This window comes from Leucoraja erinacea, chromosome 37 (assembly GCF_028641065.1).
Source record: "Leucoraja erinacea ecotype New England chromosome 37, Leri_hhj_1, whole genome shotgun sequence".
NCBI lineage: Eukaryota > Metazoa > Chordata > Chondrichthyes > Rajiformes > Rajidae > Leucoraja > Leucoraja erinaceus.
The window spans coordinates 11,389,246-11,407,954 of record NC_073413.1 but is presented as its reverse complement, the minus strand read 5'-3'; the positions used below and the strand labels follow the sequence as shown (position 1 = coordinate 11,407,954).

Sequence of the window (18,709 nt, the reverse complement as noted above, 5' to 3'; positions counted from 1 at the left end):
CCCTCATCCTCTTAATGTTTTGGGTCGCACCCCTTCTTCGAACTGATAGACACTCAGAGTGATACAGCCCTTCGGCCCAACTTGCCCATGCTGAAGATACTGCCCCTTCTACACTAGTTCCCACCTACCTGCATTTGGCCCATAGCCCTCTAAGCCTGTCCTATCCATGCACCTGTCTAAATGCTTATTAAATGTTGCCTTCTCTGTAAGATCACCCCTCATCCTCCTGCGCTCCAAGGAATAGAGACCTAGACTGCCCAACCTCTCCCTGTAGCTCACACCCTCGAGTCCTGGCAACATCCTCACAAATCTTCTCTGCACTCCTTCCACCTTAATTCCACTGTTCCTGTAGCATTTTGGATTTCCGACAGACAGCGCTGAGACTGGCCTTTCCACCCCCTTCCAGATTGTCTTCACGAAGGGACGTCTCCACCCGAAATGTCGCCCATTCCTTCTCTCCAGAGATGCTGCCTGTCCCGCTGGAGTTGCTCCAGTTTTCTCTGTGTCTTTAACACTGCAAACCCTTCTCCTTGTTCCCGGCAGCATCTGGCCACCTTCCCCCTGGGACCTGGGGAGGAGACCCAGACGGTGGATGAGTCTATCAAGAAGCTGAAGTCCATGGATAGCAAGGGCCGGATCTGGACTCAGGACATGTTGCTGCAGGTCCACCCCCAGGCCGTCAGCCTGGTGGACATCGAGTCCAAGGTAGGTCTTATGAAGAAAGACTGGATAGACTCGGTTTATACTCTCTAGAATTTAGAAGATTGAGAGGGGATCTTATAGAAACGTACAAAATTCTTAAGGGGTTGGACAGGCTAGATGCAGGAAGATTGTTCCCGATGTTGGGGAAGTCCAGGACAAGGGGTCACAGCTTAAGGATAAGGGGGAAATCCTTTAAAACCGAGATGAGAAGAACTTTTTTCACACAGAGAGTGGTGAAACTCTGGAATTCTCTGCCACAGAGGGTAGTTGAGGCCACACAGTTCATTGGCTATATTTAAGAGGGAGTTAGATGTGGCCCTTGTGGCTAAAGGGATCAGGGGGTATGGAGAGAAGGCAGGTACGGGATACTGAGTTGGATGATCAGCCGTGATCATATTGAATGGCGGTGCAGGCTCGAAGGGCCGAATGGCCTCTACTCCTGCACCTATTGTCTATGTTTCTGTTTCTATGTCACGAATGCCCATGAGGGATGTGAGGGGGGGTGATGACGGGCATTGCCAGAGGTGGACCAGATGTTGTAGGAGGTGTGAAGTTTCAAAAAAAGGTTGCCATGGGGAAAAAAGAATCGATACTTTTTTTATTCGTAAGTTTAGTCGTAATAGGTCCACACGTTAGTCGAGGGTTGTCGTAGATAGTCTTCATCATAGTGGAGATGGACACCTCCAGATTCAGGGACAGTTTCTTCCCAGCAGTTATCAGGCAACTGAACCATCCTACCACAACCAGAGAGCAGTGCTGAACTACTATCTACCTCATTGGTGACCCTCGGACTATCCTTGATGGGACTTTGCTGGCTTTACCTTGCACTAAACATGTGAACCAACAAAATACCAGATCAAAGGGAGGCTACAGATTGTTGGCTGTTGAGTAGAGCAACTACTGGTGGATAAAAACTGTTTTTATGCCTGGCTGTGGCAGCTTTGACAGTCCGGAGTCGCCTTCCAGAGGGAAGTGATTCAAAGAGTTTGTGGCCAGGGTGAGAGGGGTCAGAGATGATCTTGCCCGCTCGCTTCCTGGCCCTTGCAGTGTACAGTTCATCATTGCGTACAGTTTTGGTCTCCAAATCTGAGGAAGGATATTATTGCCATAGAGGGAGTGCAGAGACGGTTCACCAGACTGATTCCTGGGATGGCAGGACTGTCTTATGAAGAAAGACTGGATAGACTTGGTTTATACTCTCTAGAATTTAGGAGATTGAGAGGGGATCTTATAGAAACTTACAAAATTCTTAAGGGGTTGGACAGGCTAGATGCAGGAAGATTGTTCCCGATGTTAGGGAAGTCCAGGACAAAGGGTCACAGCTTAAGGATAAGGGGGAAATCCTTTAAAACCGAGATGAGAAGAACTTTTTTCACACAAAGAGTGGTGAATCTCTGGAACTTTCTGCCACAGAGGGTAGTTGAGGCCAATTCATTGGCTATATTTAAGAGGGAGTTAGATGTGGCCCTTCTGGCTAAGGAGATCAGGGGGTATGGAGAGAAGGCAGGTACGGGATACTGAGTTGGATGATCAGCCATGATCATATTGAATGGCGGTGCAGGCTCGAAGGGCCGAATGGCCTACTCCTGCACCTAATTTCTATGTTTCTATCAATGGAGGGAAGGTTGCAGCCAATAACCTTCTCTGCTGATGGGAATCCATGGAGGGTACTTTGGTGTCATTGTACCTCGGTACACATGACGATAATTTGTAGATTGTTAAGGGTTGAAGTTTGTTAAGGGCTTGAACACGCTAGAGGCAGGAAACATGTTCCCAATGTTGGGGGAGTCCAGAACCAGGGGCCACAGTTTTAGAATAAGGGGTAAGCCATTTAGAACGGAGACGAGGAAACACTTTTTTTCACAGAGAGTGTTGAGTCTGTGGAATTCTCTGCCTCAGAGGGCGGTGGAGGCCGGTTCTCTGGATGCTTTCAAGAGAGAGCTAGATAGGGCTCTTAAAGATAGCGGAATCAAGGGATATGGGGAGAAGGCAGGAACGGGGTACTGATTGGGGATGATCAGCCATGCTCGCATTGAATGGCGGTGCTGGCTCGAAGGGCCGAATGGCCTCTACTCCTGCATCTTTTGTCTGTTGTCTATAATCTGTGTTCTCGTAGGAAGAGCTGGAGAACTACCCGCTGTCGGCGATCGAGAGTTGCGAGTCGCTGTTGAACAACTGGAGGTACAACTCCATCCTCATCCTTGTGTGCAAGGAAGGCCACCAGGTCAAGCCGGACATCCACTTCTTCCAGTGTTCCGAGGTGGGGGTGAGTATTAGAGCGGGTCGGTGAGAAGAAACAGACTGGCCTCGTATTCTTTCATATGACTTTCATATGAAGAAAGACTGGATAAACTTGGCTTGTACTCGCTAGAATTTAGAAGATTGAGGGGGGGATCTTATAGAAACTTACAAAATTCTTAAGGGGTTGGACAGGCTAGATGCAGGAAGATTGTTCCCGATGTTGGGGAAGTCCAGAACAAGGGGCCACACACACAGTTTAAGGATAAGGGGGAAGTCTTTTAGGACCGAGATGAGAAAAAAATTTTTTTTCACACAGAGAGTGGTGAATCTGTAGAATTCTCTGCCACAGAAGGTAGTTGAGGCCACACAGTTCATTGGCTATATTTAAGAGGGAGTTAGATGTGGCCCTTGTGGCTAAAGGGATCAGGGGGTATGGAGAGAAGGCAGGTATGGGATACTGAGTTGGATGATCAGCCATGATCATATCGAATGGCGAATGGTGCAGGCTCGAAGGGCCGAATGGCCTCTACTCCTGCACCTATTTTCTATGTATCTCCCTCAGCGCCCGGGACAGAGGGGGGGGAGGGTGGAAGGAGGAGGTGATCACACTGGTGATTGGGGCAGGCAGATGCGACCAGTGTAGATGGGGCATGTAGGTCGGTGTGGCAAAGTTGGGCCGAAGGGCCAGTTTCTGCTCCGTTTCACTCTGAGCCTCAATCAGTCTGAAGAAGGGTCCCAACCCGGAGCTTCCCCCATTCCTTCTCTCCAGAGACGCTGCCTGTCCCGCTGAGTTACTCCAGCGTTTTGTGTCTGTCCCAAGTCAAAACCTGTTGCTTAACAGCATCTCCCAGTTTCCACTTTAAGGTGAGAGGGTGAAAGTTTAAAGGAGACTAGACCAAGTGCAGACCCGTTGGGTCTGTTTCCCCAACAGCGTTTGCGGGGGAGGGGGGGCGTGAGGTGTGAAGAGGGGAGGGAGGAGGAGGAAACGTGATAGATTTGGGAGGGAAAGGAGAGCGCGGTAGGGGGAGAGAGATGTGGGGGAGGAGGGAGGAGGGGGAGGGGGGAAAGAGGGGAAAGAGTCGGGAGGGACAGTGGAGGGAAAGGGGAGAGGAGTGGGGAGGGAGGTGGAGAGGAGTAGCGGGAGTGATGGAAGAGGGACAGAGGGGAAGGGGGAAGGGGGTGGGGGGGAGAGAGGGATGGGAGAGGGGGAGGAGAGAGTGGGAGAGAAGTGAATGAGTGGGGAGGGAGAGAGGGGTAGTGGGGAGTGATGGAAAAAGCGAGAGAGGGAAGGGGATGGGGGAGAGAGGGGTGAGGAGAGAGGGAGGAGAGAGTGGGAGAGAAGTGAAAGAGTGGGGAGAGAGAGAGGGGTAGCGGGGAGTGGTGGAAGAGGGGTAGGGGATAGGGTGGGGAGAGAGAGGGGAGGGGAGGGGTAGGGGGAGTAAGATTCTTGTCCCCCCACACACACACACGCCTGGAACGCGTTGCCAGGGGTGGGGTGTTGGTGGGAGGCAGATACGATAGTGGTGTTTAAGAGGCTTTTAGACGGGCACATGGATATGCGGGGATATGGATCACATTCAGGCAGAGGAGATTAGTTCAGCTTGGCATCATGTTCCATCTTCTCCTCCCTGCCTCTTCTGCCACTTCACACATCTGCTCCCCGTGTTTTGAATCGGCCACTCGCCGACTTCCTCGTCTGTCTGTAATCCCTGGCTGGAAGTTTGCCTTTGGAGGCTGCAATCAATGCATTGATACTTTTCAGTTTAGAGAGACAGCACTGAAACATCGTGCATTCCTTCCCCAGAGATGCCACCTCACCTCTGTTTCTATCTCTAAACTAAACTAAATATAAAATGCACCCAATGTGTGTTTAAGAAGGAACTGCAGATGCTGGAAGATCGAAGGTAGACCAAAGTGCTGGAGAAACTCAGCGGGTGCAGCAGCATCTATGGAGCGAAGGAAATAGGCAACGTTTCGGGACGAAACCCTTCCGGGTTTCGGCCCGAAACATTGCCTATTTCCTTCAAGGGTTTCGGGCAGACTGGATAGACTTGGTTTATACTCTCTAGAATTTAGGAGATTGAGAGGGGATCTTATAGAAACTTACAAAATTCTTAAGGGGTTGGACAGGCTAGATGCAGGAAGATTGTTCCCGATGTTAGGGAAGTCCAGGACAAGGGGTCACAGCTTAAGGATAAGGGGGAAATCCTTTAAAACCGAGATGAGAAGAACTTTTTTCACACAGAGAGTGGTGAATCTCTGGAACTCTCTGCCACAGAGGGTAGTTGAGGCCAGTTCATTGGCTATATTTAAGAGGGAGTTAGATGTGGCTAAGGGGATCAGGGGGTATGGAGAGAAGGCAGGTACGGGATACTGAGTTGGATGATCAGCCATGATCATATTGAATGGCGGTGCAGGCTCGAAGGGCCGAATGGCCTACTCCTGCACCTAATTTCTATGTTTCTATGTTTCTTCAGACTGATGGGGGGTGTGGGGGAGCAGGGAGAAGAAAGGAAAAAGGAGGAGGAGACAGCCCGAGGGCTGAGGAAGGGGAGGAGATAGCAAGGGCTAACAAAATTGGGAGAATTCAATGTTCATGCCCGCAGGATGCAGGCTCCCCAAGCGGAATATGAGTAGGTGTTCCTCTAATTTCCGGTTTTGCTCACTCTGGCCATGGAGGAGACCCAGGACAGAGAGGTTGGATGGGGAATGGGAGGGGGAGTTGAAGTGCTGAGCCACCGGGAGGTCAGCTTGGTTATTGCGGACCGAGCGGAGGTGTTCGGCGAAACGATCGCCCAACCTCCGCTTGGTCTCACCGATGTCGATCTGCTGACGTCTAGAGCAGCGGACGCAATAGATGAGGTTGGAGGAGATGCAGGTGAACCTCTGTCGCACCCAAGTGTTTGACCAGTGGCCTGACCTGACCTGTTGTCTCGTTGCAGGCTGACCTGATCAGGTCCGACATTAACAGCGCCATCACGGACATGAGAAGTGGGAAAGCTGAGAGACCTAACGCGCTCAGGTGAGTCCCTGCAAGATTCCTCCACAGATTCTGTCTGGTTTTCAACCGGGCAAGAGGTACAGAAGTGTGAAAACGAATGCACACACACCTCCAGATTCAGGGACAGTTTCTTCCCAGCTGTTATCAGGCAACTGAACCATCCTACCACAACCAGAGAGCAGTCCTGAACTACTATCTACCTCATTGGCGACCCTCGGACTATCCTTGATTGGACTTTACCTTGCACTAAACGTTATTCCCTTATCCTGTATCTGTACACTGTGGACGGCTCGATTGTAATCATGTGTTGTCTTTCCGCTGACTGGTTAGCACGCAACAAATGCTTTTCATTGTACCTCGTTACACGTGACATTAAACTAGACTGAACTGATTTCCCCAACCCTTCCCATTCTTCTCAACAATGTACACATTTAGAGCATAGTATGTTGTCCTGGTCAACATCTTACAGGAAGGCTTTGGAGCCTTTGAAACATAGAAATTAGGTGCAGGAGTAGAGGCCATTCGGCCCTTCGAGCCTGCACCGCCATTCAATATGATCATGGCTGATCATCCAACTCAGTATCCCGTACCTGCCTTCTCTCCATACCCCCTGATCCCCTTAGCCACAAGGGCCACATCTAACTCCCTCTTAAATATAGCCAATGAACTGTGGCCTCGACTATCCTCTGTGGCAGAGAGTTCCAGAGATTCACCACTCTCTGTGTGAAAAAAGTTCTTCTCATCTCGGTTTTAAAGGATTTCCCCCTTATCCTTAAGCTGTGACCCCTTGTCCTGGACTTCCCCAACATCGGGAGCAATCTTCCTGCATCTAGCCTGTCCAACCCCTTAAGAATTTTGTAAGTTTTCTATAAGATCCCCTCTCAATCTCCTAAATTCTAGAGAGTATAAACCAAGTCTATCCAGTCTGCCCGAAACCCTTGAAGGAAATAGGCAGGGTGTCTACTAGAAAGATGCAGGGCATCCTGGACAATACAGGTCACCCCCTCCGTGATGCACTGGTCAACCTGAGGAGCAGCTTCAGCAACAGACTGGTCCCACCAAGATGTAGTATGGAACGCCACAGGAGATCCTTGTTCCCTGTGGCTATCAAACTGTACAACCCCCCTCCCTTCTGCCGTGGGGTAGACTGAGACTGATTCTCCCCCCGCCCGCCCCCAAATCTTTACACATCTCCCCAATCTTTTCCACGTCACTTTAATTTCATATTTCACATATCTTGTGTGTTTATGACTGTTGGCAGATCAATATTCCCCCCCCCCCCTGGGATTAATAAACTTGTAGGTACACAACAATGCTGGAGAAACTCAGCGGGTGCAGCAGCATCTGTGGAGTGAAGGAAATAGGCAACGTTTCGGGCCGAAACCCGAAAGGGTTTCGGCCCGAAACGTTGCCTATTTCCTGAAATGGTTCATATTCGGCCCGAAACGTTGCCTATTTCCTGAAATGGTTACTATTCGGCCCGAAACGTTGCCTATTTCCTTCGCTCCATAGATACTGCTGCACCCGCTGAGTTTCTCCAGCAATTTTTGTCTACCTTTGATTTTCCAGCATCTGCAGTTCCTTCTTAAACACATTGGTGCATTTTATATTTAGTTTAGTTTAGAGATGAGTTTCCTTCTTAAATAATTAAACTCGTGTCGTATGATTGAATGGCTCGGTAGACTAGATGGGCCGAATGGCCTAATCCTGCTCCTAGAATTTATGAGTGAAGCCAGCATGAAGAACAAGGGGCCGAACAGCCTCCTCCCCTTTATTGCCCAGTCTAATCCTCAATCAATCAACCTTTATTGTCATCGTGCAAGCAACAGTTGTACAGTGCAAAATGAAAAGACGTTTCCCAGTGAATAGCGGAGCATCGCACATGAAATTTAAAACATTTCACACATAATAACACTAAAAACAATCCAGTCCCTGATGGAACAGTATAAATAGTTAAAAGCAGGTAAAAACACAATGTTAAAATACAATAAACCAATCATAAAAAATGTCCGGGGCCGCTGATTTGAGTGGCCAGTGCCAGTTATTAAAGTGTCCGTGCCAGCCACAGAATCAAGTGACTGTGAGTGCAGAGTGACTGTTTAGCAGCCTCACAGCCTGTGGTAGGAAGCTGTTTAGCAGTCTGGTAGTCCGGGCTTTGATGCTTCGATATCTCTTGCCTGATGGCAGGAGATCCAGGTGTGTGTGGAGGGGGTGCAGTTTGTCCTTAGCTATTCTCTGAGCTTTTTTCAGACAGCGGCTCTGGAACAGTTCTTGTACCGAGTCATCCTTACCTGTCATCCTTGCTTCCAGGTTGAATCAGGAGAGGATGAATGAACAGAACTCCCCTTCCCCCCCCTTGCCACTCACCCCTTCCCCAAAGATGGCTCCCAAAGCCCCAATCACCTACAACCCCTTGATCAGGAGTCAAGGCTCATCGCCTCTCCCACCATCTCCGACAACTTCATCCGACCTCACAGGTAGGCAACTCGGTTATTTCATTCCTTCCAGCGATCTCCGAGCCCGACCTTCCCATCATTTACTCTCTGTCATCTGCCAATCTGTTCAGTTATTTTGTTTAATACTTTAGACTTTACACGTTGTGGGTTAAATGGCCTGTTCCTGTTCTGTTGTAGCAATTTCAACAACTAAGTTACAGAGATAGGTTGAATAAGTTAGGTCTTTATTCTCTGGAGCGCAGAAGGTTAAGGGGGGACTTGATAGAGGTCTTTAAAATGATGAGAGGGATAGACAGAGTTGATGTGGACCAGCTTTTCCTTTTGAGAATAGGGAGGATTCAAACAAGAGGACATGACTTCAGAATGAAGGGACAGAAGTTTAGGGGTAATATGAGGGGGAATTTCTTTACTCAGAGAGTGGGAGCGGTGTGGAATGAGCTTCCAGTGGAAGTGGTGGAGGCAGGTTCATTGGTATCATTTAAAAATAAATTGGATTCAGATTCAGATTCAGATTCAATTTTAATTGTCATTGTCAGTGTACAGTACAGAGACAACAAAATGCATTTATTAGGCATATGGGATAGGCATATGGACAAGAAGGGAATGGAGGGTTATGGTATGAGTGCAGGCAGGTGGGACTAAGGGGAAAAAAAAATTGTTCGGCACGGACTTGTAGGGCCGAGATGGCCTGTTTCCGTGCTGTAATTGTTATATGGTTATATGGAGGGATATAGACCACATGCAGCTGAGGAGATGAGTTAAACTTCAGAAACAGGCCCATCGGCCCACAACGTGGCAAGTCTAAAGTACAAAAAATATCCGGTCTTTGCAATCTAACTCCGTCCCCATCACAAGCCACATGTTCCTTCTGATGGACCTCAGATTGGTTCCGAAGAAACGCTCCATTCCTTCTCTCCAGAGATGCCGCCCGTCCCGCTGAGTTACTCCAGCGTTTTGCGTCTATCTTCGGTGTAACCCAGTTCCTTCCTACACACATTTGGTTCTTGTTGCAGATTGGAACGGCGCGGACAGGAACCTGGTGGACACGGTGGAACACAGGATGTCACGAGACGTGGTGAGTCCCATTGCCAGCTGGCCAGAGCACCTAGTCTCCAATAGATCTCCCATCTCAGTCGGCTCTTCAACTTGGCCCTACCATTAGTGCCCTAGAGTCACACAGCACGGAAACAGGCCCTTCGGCCCAACTTGCCCATGCCAACCAAGATGCCCTATCTAAACTCGCCCTGTTTGGCCAACATCCCTCAAAACATTTTCTATTCATGTATCGGTCCAAATGTTGTTATTGCCCCTATTTCAACTTCCTCCTTTGTCAGCTCGTTCCATACAAACACCGACCTCTGTGTGAAACAGTCTCCCTTCAGGTTTCTATTCAATCTTTCCCCTCTCGCCTTAAGGCAACTTGACTTAAATTCTCTGCCTCAGAGGGCGGTGGAGGCCGGTTCTCTGGATACATTCAAGAGAGAGCTAGATAGGGATCAGGGGGTACGGAGAGAAGGCAGGTACGGGATACTGAGTTGGATGATCAGCCATGATCATATCGAATGGCGGTGCAGGCTCGAAGGGCCGAATGGCCTACTCCTGCACCTATGTTTGTATGTTTCTAAAGTGCAGGGATCGCTGGTCGGTACAGACTCGGTGGGCTGAAGGGCCTGTTTCCGCGCTGAATAACTAAACTAACTCTACAAGATGAATCTCATAAACCAGAGACACCAGGAACTGCAGATAGAAACATAGAAATTAGGTGCAGGAGTAGGCCATTCGGCCCTTCGAGCCTGCACCGCCATTCAATATGATCATGGCTGATCATCCAACTCAGTATCCCGTACCTGCCTTCTCTCCATACCCTCTGATCCCCTTGGCCACAAGGGCCACATCTAACTCCCTCTTAAATATAGCCAATGAACTGTGGCCTCTATGCTGGAAACTTGAGCAAAACTCGTGATCGGAGGGCAGGGTAGACTTGACGGGCCGAATGGCCTAATTCCGCTCCAATGACCTTGTGACCTTATGATTCTCCAGGCGATCCTGAACCACACGTTCGACGATATCGAGAGCTTCATGGCTCGGCTCCAGAAAAGTGCTGAGGCCTTCAAGATTCTGGATCAGAGGAAGAAGGGCAGAATGGGCAGGAAGAAAACCGTGAAGGAAAGCGGAGGTATGTGTCGGGGAAAAGCTGTAGATGCTGGAGTAACTCAGCGGGTTGGGACAGGCAGCATCTCTGGAGGGAAGGAATGGGTGACGTCAGCGAATGGTATGTTAGCTTTCATTGCAAAAGGATTTGAGTATAGGAGCAGAGAGGTTCTACTGCAGTTGTACAGGGTCTTGGTGAGACCACACCTGGAGTATTGCGTACCGTTTTGGTCTCCAAATCTGAGGAAGGACATTATTGCCATAGAGGGAGTGCAGAGAAGGTTCACCAGACTGATTCCTGGGATGTCAGGACTGTCTTATGAAGAAAGACTGGATAGACTTGGTTTATACTCTCTAGAATTTAGAAGATTGAGAGGGGATCTTATAGAAACTTACAAAATTCTTAAGGGGTTGGACAGGCTAGATGCAGAAGAAGATTGTTCCTGATGTTAGGGAAGTCCAGGACAAGGGGTCACAGCTTAAGGATAAAGGGGAAATCCTTTAAAACCGAGATGAGAAGAACTTTTTTCACACAGAGAGTGGTGAATCTCTGGAACTCTCTGCCGCAGAGGGTAGTCGAGGCCACACTTCATTGGCTATATTTAAGAGGGAGTAAGATGTGGCTAAGGGGATCAGGGGGTATGGAGAGAAGGCAGGTACGGGATACTGAGTTGGATGATCAGCCATGATCATATTGAATGGCGGTGCAGGCTCGAAGGGCCGAATGGCCTCTACTCCTGCACCTAATTTCTATGTTTCTATGTTTCGGGTCAGGACCCTTCTTCAGACAGAGTCGGGGGAGAGGGGAACGAGAGAGATGCAGAGAGATGCACAACAAATGAATGATAGATGCAAAAAAAGTGACAATGGCTAAGGAAACTGGCCATTGTTAGCTGTTTGCTGGGTGTGAACGAGAAGCTGGTGTGACTTGGGTGGGGGAGGAATGGAGAGAGAGAGAGAGGGGGGGGATGCTGCATTTATCCTGAATGTTTGACACACCTGCCCTTCCAGATCTACCTTTGACCTGTTGCTGCTTAAATTGCCACAGGTCTGTTTTTTAACCAAAAATAGTTTTATTGAGATATTTTCAATATACTATTTACAATACAATTCTGTGACTAGTATAGCTGGGACATGTTGGCCGGTGTGGGCAAGTTGGGCCGAAGGGCCTGTTTCCACGCTGTATCACTCTGTGACTCGAGATGAGAAGAACCTTTTTCACACAGAGAGTGGTGAAACTCTGGAACTCTCTGCCACAGAAGGTAGTTGAGGCCACACAGTTCATTGGCTATATTTAAGAGGGAGTTAGATGTGGCCCTTGTGGCTAAGGTGATCAGGGGGTATGGAGAGAAGGCAGGGGATGGGATACTGAGTTGGATGATCAGCCATGATCATATTGAATGGCGGTGCAGGCTCGAAGGGCCGAATGGCCTACTCCTGCACCTAATTTCTATGTTTCTATGTAGTATAGCTGGGACGTGTTGGGTGGTGTGGGCAAATTGGGCCGAAGGGCCTAATTTCACGCTGTATCACTCTGTGACTAGTATAGTTGGGACATGTTGGCCCAGCTATACTAGTAAAATAAAATCCACCACCATAGAACAAATATTCTCAAATAACTATGTCACAATCCTGGCACCATGTCTTGCGGATGGCCAGCTCAGACAGGCCCAGGGGCAACCCAACCAGAACATCGACAGATCTTTAATGCTGTAGATATGACATGTTTGCGGCACGGTGGTGCAGCGGTAGAGACACGGGTTCGATCCTGACTACGGGTGCTGCCCGTACGGAGTTTGTGCGTTCTCCCCGTGACCTGCGCGGGTTCTCTCAGGCTTTCCACCCACACTCCAAAGACGTGCAGGTTTGTAGGTTAATTGGCTTTGGTGTATGTGTAAATTGTGTGTAGGATGGTGTTGGTGTGTGGGGTCTGAAGAAGTCTCGACCCAGTCCTTCTCTCCAGAGATGCTGCCTGTCCCGCTGAGTTGCTCCAGGTGTCTATCTTCACCCACCGACCCTGTTAACCCGGGACTTTCTGCTTGTTTTCAGAGGGCATGTTGACACTGAGAGCAAGACCGCCCTCTCAGGAAGAGTTTGTCGAAGTCTTTCAGAAGTACAAGTACTCCTTCAGTTTGCTGGTAAGCGTGAGATCCACATGGCTCTCTCTGAGTGATGGTATGGGACCATCACTGCCTCCGATCCACCCTTCTGCCATCTACCCGCTCCTAGTGCTGGCTCCTCACCGGCCTCCAAGTGTGGAACGGACTCTAGACTCTTTGACTTTCTTTAGAGATGCAGTGAAGAAACGGGGCCCTTCGGCCCACCTAGTCCATGCTAACCAGCCATCACCCCGTACACTAGCACTATGCTCTGCCTCAGAGGCCGGTTCTCTGGATACTTTCAAGAGAGAGCTAGATGGGGCTCTTAAAGATAGCGGAGTCAGGGTGTATGGGGAGAAGGCAGGAACGGGGTACTGATTGGGGATGATCAGCCATGATCACATTGAATGGTGGTGCTGGCTCGAAGGGCTGAATGGCCTCTACTCCTGCACCTATTGTCTATTGTCTGAGGCAGTGGTGATATTTGGGGTCCAATGGAGGGGATCAGGATTGGAAGGTGACATTGGTGTGGGGAAGGGTCTATCCTAGCCCCTTTAATGCATCAGTCTGGAATTGAACTAATGCAAGCTCTCTCTGTCTCTCTCTCCATCTCAGGCTCGTGTGAAAACCAACATTGTCAACCCCAATGCCACGGAGCTCGTCCACTTCCTCTTCGGACCCCTTGATGTGGTAGGTCACTATCAAGTAGTGCGGCCCTTCTCTGTGAGAAAAAGTGTTTCCTCGTCTCCGTTCTAAATGGCTTACCCCTTATTCTTAAACTGTGTGTGTGTGTGTGGCCCCTGGTTCTGGACTGTCCAAACATCGGGAACATGTTTCCTGCCTCTAGCGTGTACAAACCCTTAACAATCTCATATATGTTTCAATGGAGCGGGTGTGACTGGGTGATTGACGGACAGCATGGGCTCGGTGGGCCGAAGGGCCTGTTTCCATCGGTCCAGAACCTCGTAGCGTTGAGGCGCCCATCGCCACCGATACTCGCCCGTGTTGACCACTGCGTTCCTGCCCACAGATGGTGCAGACGGCTGGTCTGGACGTGGCCAGTTCAGTGTCCAGCCCGTTCCTCACCAATGACGCTGTCCACCTCTTGACCGACACCCTCAACGAGACGGAGGACACACTGTGGCAGTCGCTGGGTGACCACTGGACCAAACCCAGGTAGGTGATGCCAACCTGCGCTGGCCTTGACACCTCTACCCACCCATCACTCTACCCACCCATCACACTACCCACCCATCACACTACCCACCCATCACACTACCCACCCATCACACTACCCACCCATCACACTACCCACCCATCACACTACCCACCCATCACACTACCCACCCATCACACTACCCACCCATCACACTACCCACCCATCACTCTACCCCACCCATCACTCTACCCACCCATCACTCTACCCACCCATCACACTACCCACCCATCACACTACCCACCCATCACACCTACCCACCCATCACTCTACCCACCCATCACTCTACCCACCCATCACTCTACCCACCCATCACACTACCCACCCATCACACTACCCACCCATCACACTACCCACCCATCACACTACCCACCCATCACACTACCCACCCATCACACTACCCACCCATCACTCTACCCACCCATCACTCTACCCACCCATCATCACTACCCACCCATCACTCTACCCACCCATCACTCTACCCACCCATCACTCTACCCACCCATCACTCTACCCACCCATCACTCTACCCACCCATCACTCTACCCACCCATCACTCTACCCACCCATCACTCTACCCACCCATCGCTCTACCCCACCCATCGCTCTACCCACCCATCACATCACTCTACCCACCCATCGCTCTACCCACCCATCGCTCTACCCACCCATCGCTCTACCCACCCATCGCTCTACCCGTCTATCGCTCTACCCGTCCATCGCTCTACCGTCCATCACTCTACCCGTCCATCACTCTACCCGTCCATCACTCTATCTATCCCCCCATCGCTCTATCCACCCATCGCTCTACCCACCCATCGCTCTACCCACCCATCGCTCTAACCCACCCATCGCTCTACCCACCCATCGCTCTACCCCACCCATCGCTCTACCCACCCATCGCTCTACCCACCCATCGCTCTACCCACCCATCGCTCTACCCACCCATCGCTCTACCCACCCATCGCTCTACCCACCCATCGCTCTACCCACCCATCGCTCTACCCACCCATCGCTCTACCCACCCATCGCTCTACCCACCCATCACTCTACCCACCCATCACTCTACCCACCCATCACTCTACCCACCCATCACTCTACCCACCCATCACACTCTACCCACCCATCACTCTACCCACCCATCACTCTACCCACCCATCACTCTACCCACCCATCACTCACTCTACCCACCCATCACTCTACCCACCCATCACTCTACCCACCCATCACTCTTCCCCCACCCATCACTCTTCCCACCCATCACTCCCACACCCATCACTCTTCCCACCCATCACTCTTCCCACCCATCACTCTTCCCACCCATCACTCTTCCCACCCATCACTCTACCCATCCAACACTCTATCCATCCATCTCTCTATCTACCCATCTCTCTATCCACCCATCTATCACTCTACCCACCCATCACTCTATCCACCCACCCACCCATCTCTCTATCCACCCACCCATTTCTCCACCTCTTCTACTCTCCCAACTACGGGCGCTGTCTGTACGGAGTTTGCACGTTCTCCCCATGACCTGCGTGTGTTTTCTCCGGGTGCTCCGGTTTCCTCCCACACTCCAAAGACGTGCAGGTTTGAGGGCTAATCGGCTTCGGTAAGTTATAAAATTGTCCCTAGAGGGTGAAGGATAGTATGCGGGGATCGCTGGTTTGGTGGGCCGAAGGGCCTGTTTCCGCGCTGTATCTCTAAAGACTAAATCTAGATGGGGGCAGTGAAGAAGGTTTTCAGCATGCTGGCCTTCATCAGTCGGGGGTTGGAGTTAGAAGCTGGGACGTGATGTTATGTTATTAGTTTAGTTTAGGGATACAGTGAGGAAACAGGCCCTTCGGCCCAGCGAGTCCGTGCCGACCAGCGATCCCCGCACACTAACACTATCCTACACCCACTAGGGACATGTTTTACATTCATACCAAGCCAATTAACTTACAAACCTGCACGTCTTTGGAGTGTGGGAGGAAACTGAAGATCTCGGAGAAAACCCACGCAGGTCACGGGGAGAACGTGCAAACTCCGTACAGACAGCGCCCGTAGTCGGGATTGAACCCGGGTCTCTGGCGCTGTGATGTGCTGCCCTGTACAAGACGTTGGTGAGGTGATACTTGGAAGACCACCTATCTCGGTCGAAGATCTCCACCCAGAGACCAGGGCCTGGCTTTGGTGGAGAGGACATGAGGTCCGTGTTGAGGTGATGTAGCTGAGCTCTGACCGGTCGATCTTGTGTTCCATGCCCGCAGGTTGGAGTGGCCCCCTGACCAGTGGGGTGCCCCCTACACCGCATCCTTCCGCTCTGGGTGGGTGCCCGACCGGCTGGACCCTAACAACACCCCCTGGGATGACCCCGTCGAACTCCAGCACAAGCACGAGTTCCTCCGCATGCAGGTATAACCATATAATAATAACCATATAACAATTACAGCACGGAAACAGGCCATCTCGACCCTTCTAGTCCGTGCCGAACACGTATTCTCCCCTAGTCCCATATACCTGCGCTCAGACCATAACCCTCCATTCCCTTCCCATCCATATAACTATCCAATTTATTTTTAAATGATACCAACGAACCTGCCTCCACCACCTTCACTGGAAGCTCATTCCACACCGCTACCACTCTCTGAGTAAAGAAGTTCCCCCTCATGTTACCCCTAAACTTCTGTCCCTTAATTCTCATGTCATGTCCTCTTGTTTGAATCTTCCCTACTCTCAGTGGGAAAAGCTTATCCACATCAACTCTGTCTATCCCTCTCATCATTTTAAAAACCTCTATCAAGTCCCCCCTTAACCTTCTGCGCTCCAAAGATTAAAGCCCTAACTTGTTCAACCTTTCTCTGTAACTTAGTTGCTGAAACCCAGGCAACATTCTAGTAAAATGGTAGGCACGGGGTCGCGACCCAGGTCATGGCCTTTGACCCTGGCTCATCCTCGGCAGGTCAGGGGTGGGCAGGGTGGAGTATCTGAGGTGTGAGGTCCCTTCTCTATTCCCTCAGAGATCCCAAGGAGTAAATCTTTCTCCTCCTCATCCTACCAGAGGAACCTTCATCCCTAGAGTGACACAATAGACAACAGGTGCAGGAGTAGAGGCCATTCGGCCCTTCGAGCCAGCACCACCATTCAATGTGATCATGGCTAATCATCCCCAATCAGTTCCCCGTTCCTGCCTTCTCCCCATATCCCCTGACTCCGCTATTATTAAGAGCCCTATCTAGCTCATCCAGAGAACCTGCCTCCACCGCCCTCTGAGGCAGAGAATTCCACAGACTCACCACTCTCTGTGAGAAAAAGTGTTTCCTCGTCTCCGTTCTAAATGCATTTCCAATGCATTTCGTTGTCTCTGTACTGTACACTGACAATGACAATTAAAATTGAATCTGAATCTGAAATGGCTTATTCCTTATTCTTAAGGGTAAAGGTCCTAAGGGTACATCCTTTTATTCTGAGGCTATGACCTCTAATCCTAGACTCTCCCATTAGTGGAAACATCTTCTCTATTCCACTCTGTCCAGGCCTTTCATTATTCATCATGCTTCAATTATCCACCCATCATCCTCTGTGTTGAAAAGGTTGCCCCTCTGGTTCCTATTAAACCTTTCCCATCTTCCCATAAAATCCTCTGGTTCTTACATAGAAAACAGGTGCAGGAGGAGGCCATTCGGCCCTTCGAGCCAGCACCGCTTGTTGCTGGCTCAAAGAACCTTCTTGAGAATTCACCACCTAGGGAATTCTTGATTCCCTTACTCTGGGGTAAAGACTCTGTGCATTTACGCGATCTATTGCCGTCACCCTTCATAGTCTCGGCAGGTTGCCGAAAATTTTCAACATGTTGAAAATCCAGGGGCGACCAGAAAAAGATACTTTGGGCGACTACTCACCACCAAACACCCAGTGAGACCACTTCTTCAGTCTGAAGAAACATAGAAACATAGAAATTAGGTGCAGGAGTAGGCCATTCGGCCCTTCGAGCCTGCACCGCCATTCAATATGATCATGGCTGATCATCCAACTCAGTATCCTGTACCTGCCTTCTCTCCATACCCCCTGATCCCCTTAGCCACAAGGGCCACATCTAACTCCCTCTTAAATATAGCCAATGAACTGGCCTCAACTACCCTCTGTGGCAGAGAGTTCCAGAGATTCACCACTCTCTGCGTGAAAAAAGTTCTTCTCATCTCGGTTTTAAAGGATTTCCCCTTTATCCTTAAGCTGTGACCCCTTGTCCTGGACTTCCCCAACATCGGGAGCAATCTTCCTGCATCTAGCCTGTCCAACCCCTTAAGAATTTTGTAAGTTTCTATAAGATCCCCTCTCAATCTTCTAAATTCTAGAGAGTATAAACCAAGTCTATCCAGTCTTTCTTCATAAGACAGTCCTGACATCCCAGGAATCAGTCTGGTGAACCGTCTCTGCACTCCCTCTATGGCAATAATGTCCTTCCTCAGATTTGGAGACCAAAACTGTACGCAAAGAAGGGTCTCGACCCGAAGCATTGCCCATTCCTTCTCCAGAGGTGCTGCTGCCTGACCCGCTGAGTTACTCCAGCATTTTGTGTCTACCTTGGATATCTAAATGCATTGGTGGTGGGTGATGTTCTGTGTTAGACAGTGGCGGCTCCAATTCCATTAACTCCCTCTGGGTGGCGGTACTGAGTCTAGCTGTTCCTCTTTAAGCTCAGTGCTGCCACCTGGAGGGGCAGGCGGTAGTGCAGATTCCCCACAATAAACCCTTCAGTAAAACTGTACTGATTTATACTTCACAAGAAGCTCATATGTTTCTTCCCGGCTGCTGCAGAAAGTAACTGCTATCCCTTCTCATAGAAACATAGACAATA

The 18,709-nt window shown here is 50.1% G+C and overlaps 1 protein-coding gene across 2 annotated transcripts in view; it reads left to right on the top strand.

The window, feature by feature from the left end:
• Window positions 1-18,709, top strand: part of LOC129713974 (epidermal growth factor receptor kinase substrate 8-like protein 1) — a 50,216-nt gene that overhangs the window by 20,960 nt on the left and 10,547 nt on the right. For both annotated transcript variants that reach the window (XM_055663411.1, XM_055663412.1), the window contains 10 exons: window positions 544-705; window positions 2,819-2,968; window positions 5,886-5,965; window positions 8,255-8,421; window positions 9,414-9,475; window positions 10,441-10,576; window positions 12,601-12,689; window positions 13,266-13,340; window positions 13,681-13,826; window positions 16,122-16,266. In XM_055663411.1, coding sequence (XP_055519386.1) covers window positions 544-705; window positions 2,819-2,968; window positions 5,886-5,965; window positions 8,255-8,421; window positions 9,414-9,475; window positions 10,441-10,576; window positions 12,601-12,689; window positions 13,266-13,340; window positions 13,681-13,826; window positions 16,122-16,266 — 1,212 coding nt within the window. The remainder of the gene's footprint in view (window positions 1-543; window positions 706-2,818; window positions 2,969-5,885; window positions 5,966-8,254; window positions 8,422-9,413; window positions 9,476-10,440; window positions 10,577-12,600; window positions 12,690-13,265; window positions 13,341-13,680; window positions 13,827-16,121; window positions 16,267-18,709) is intronic.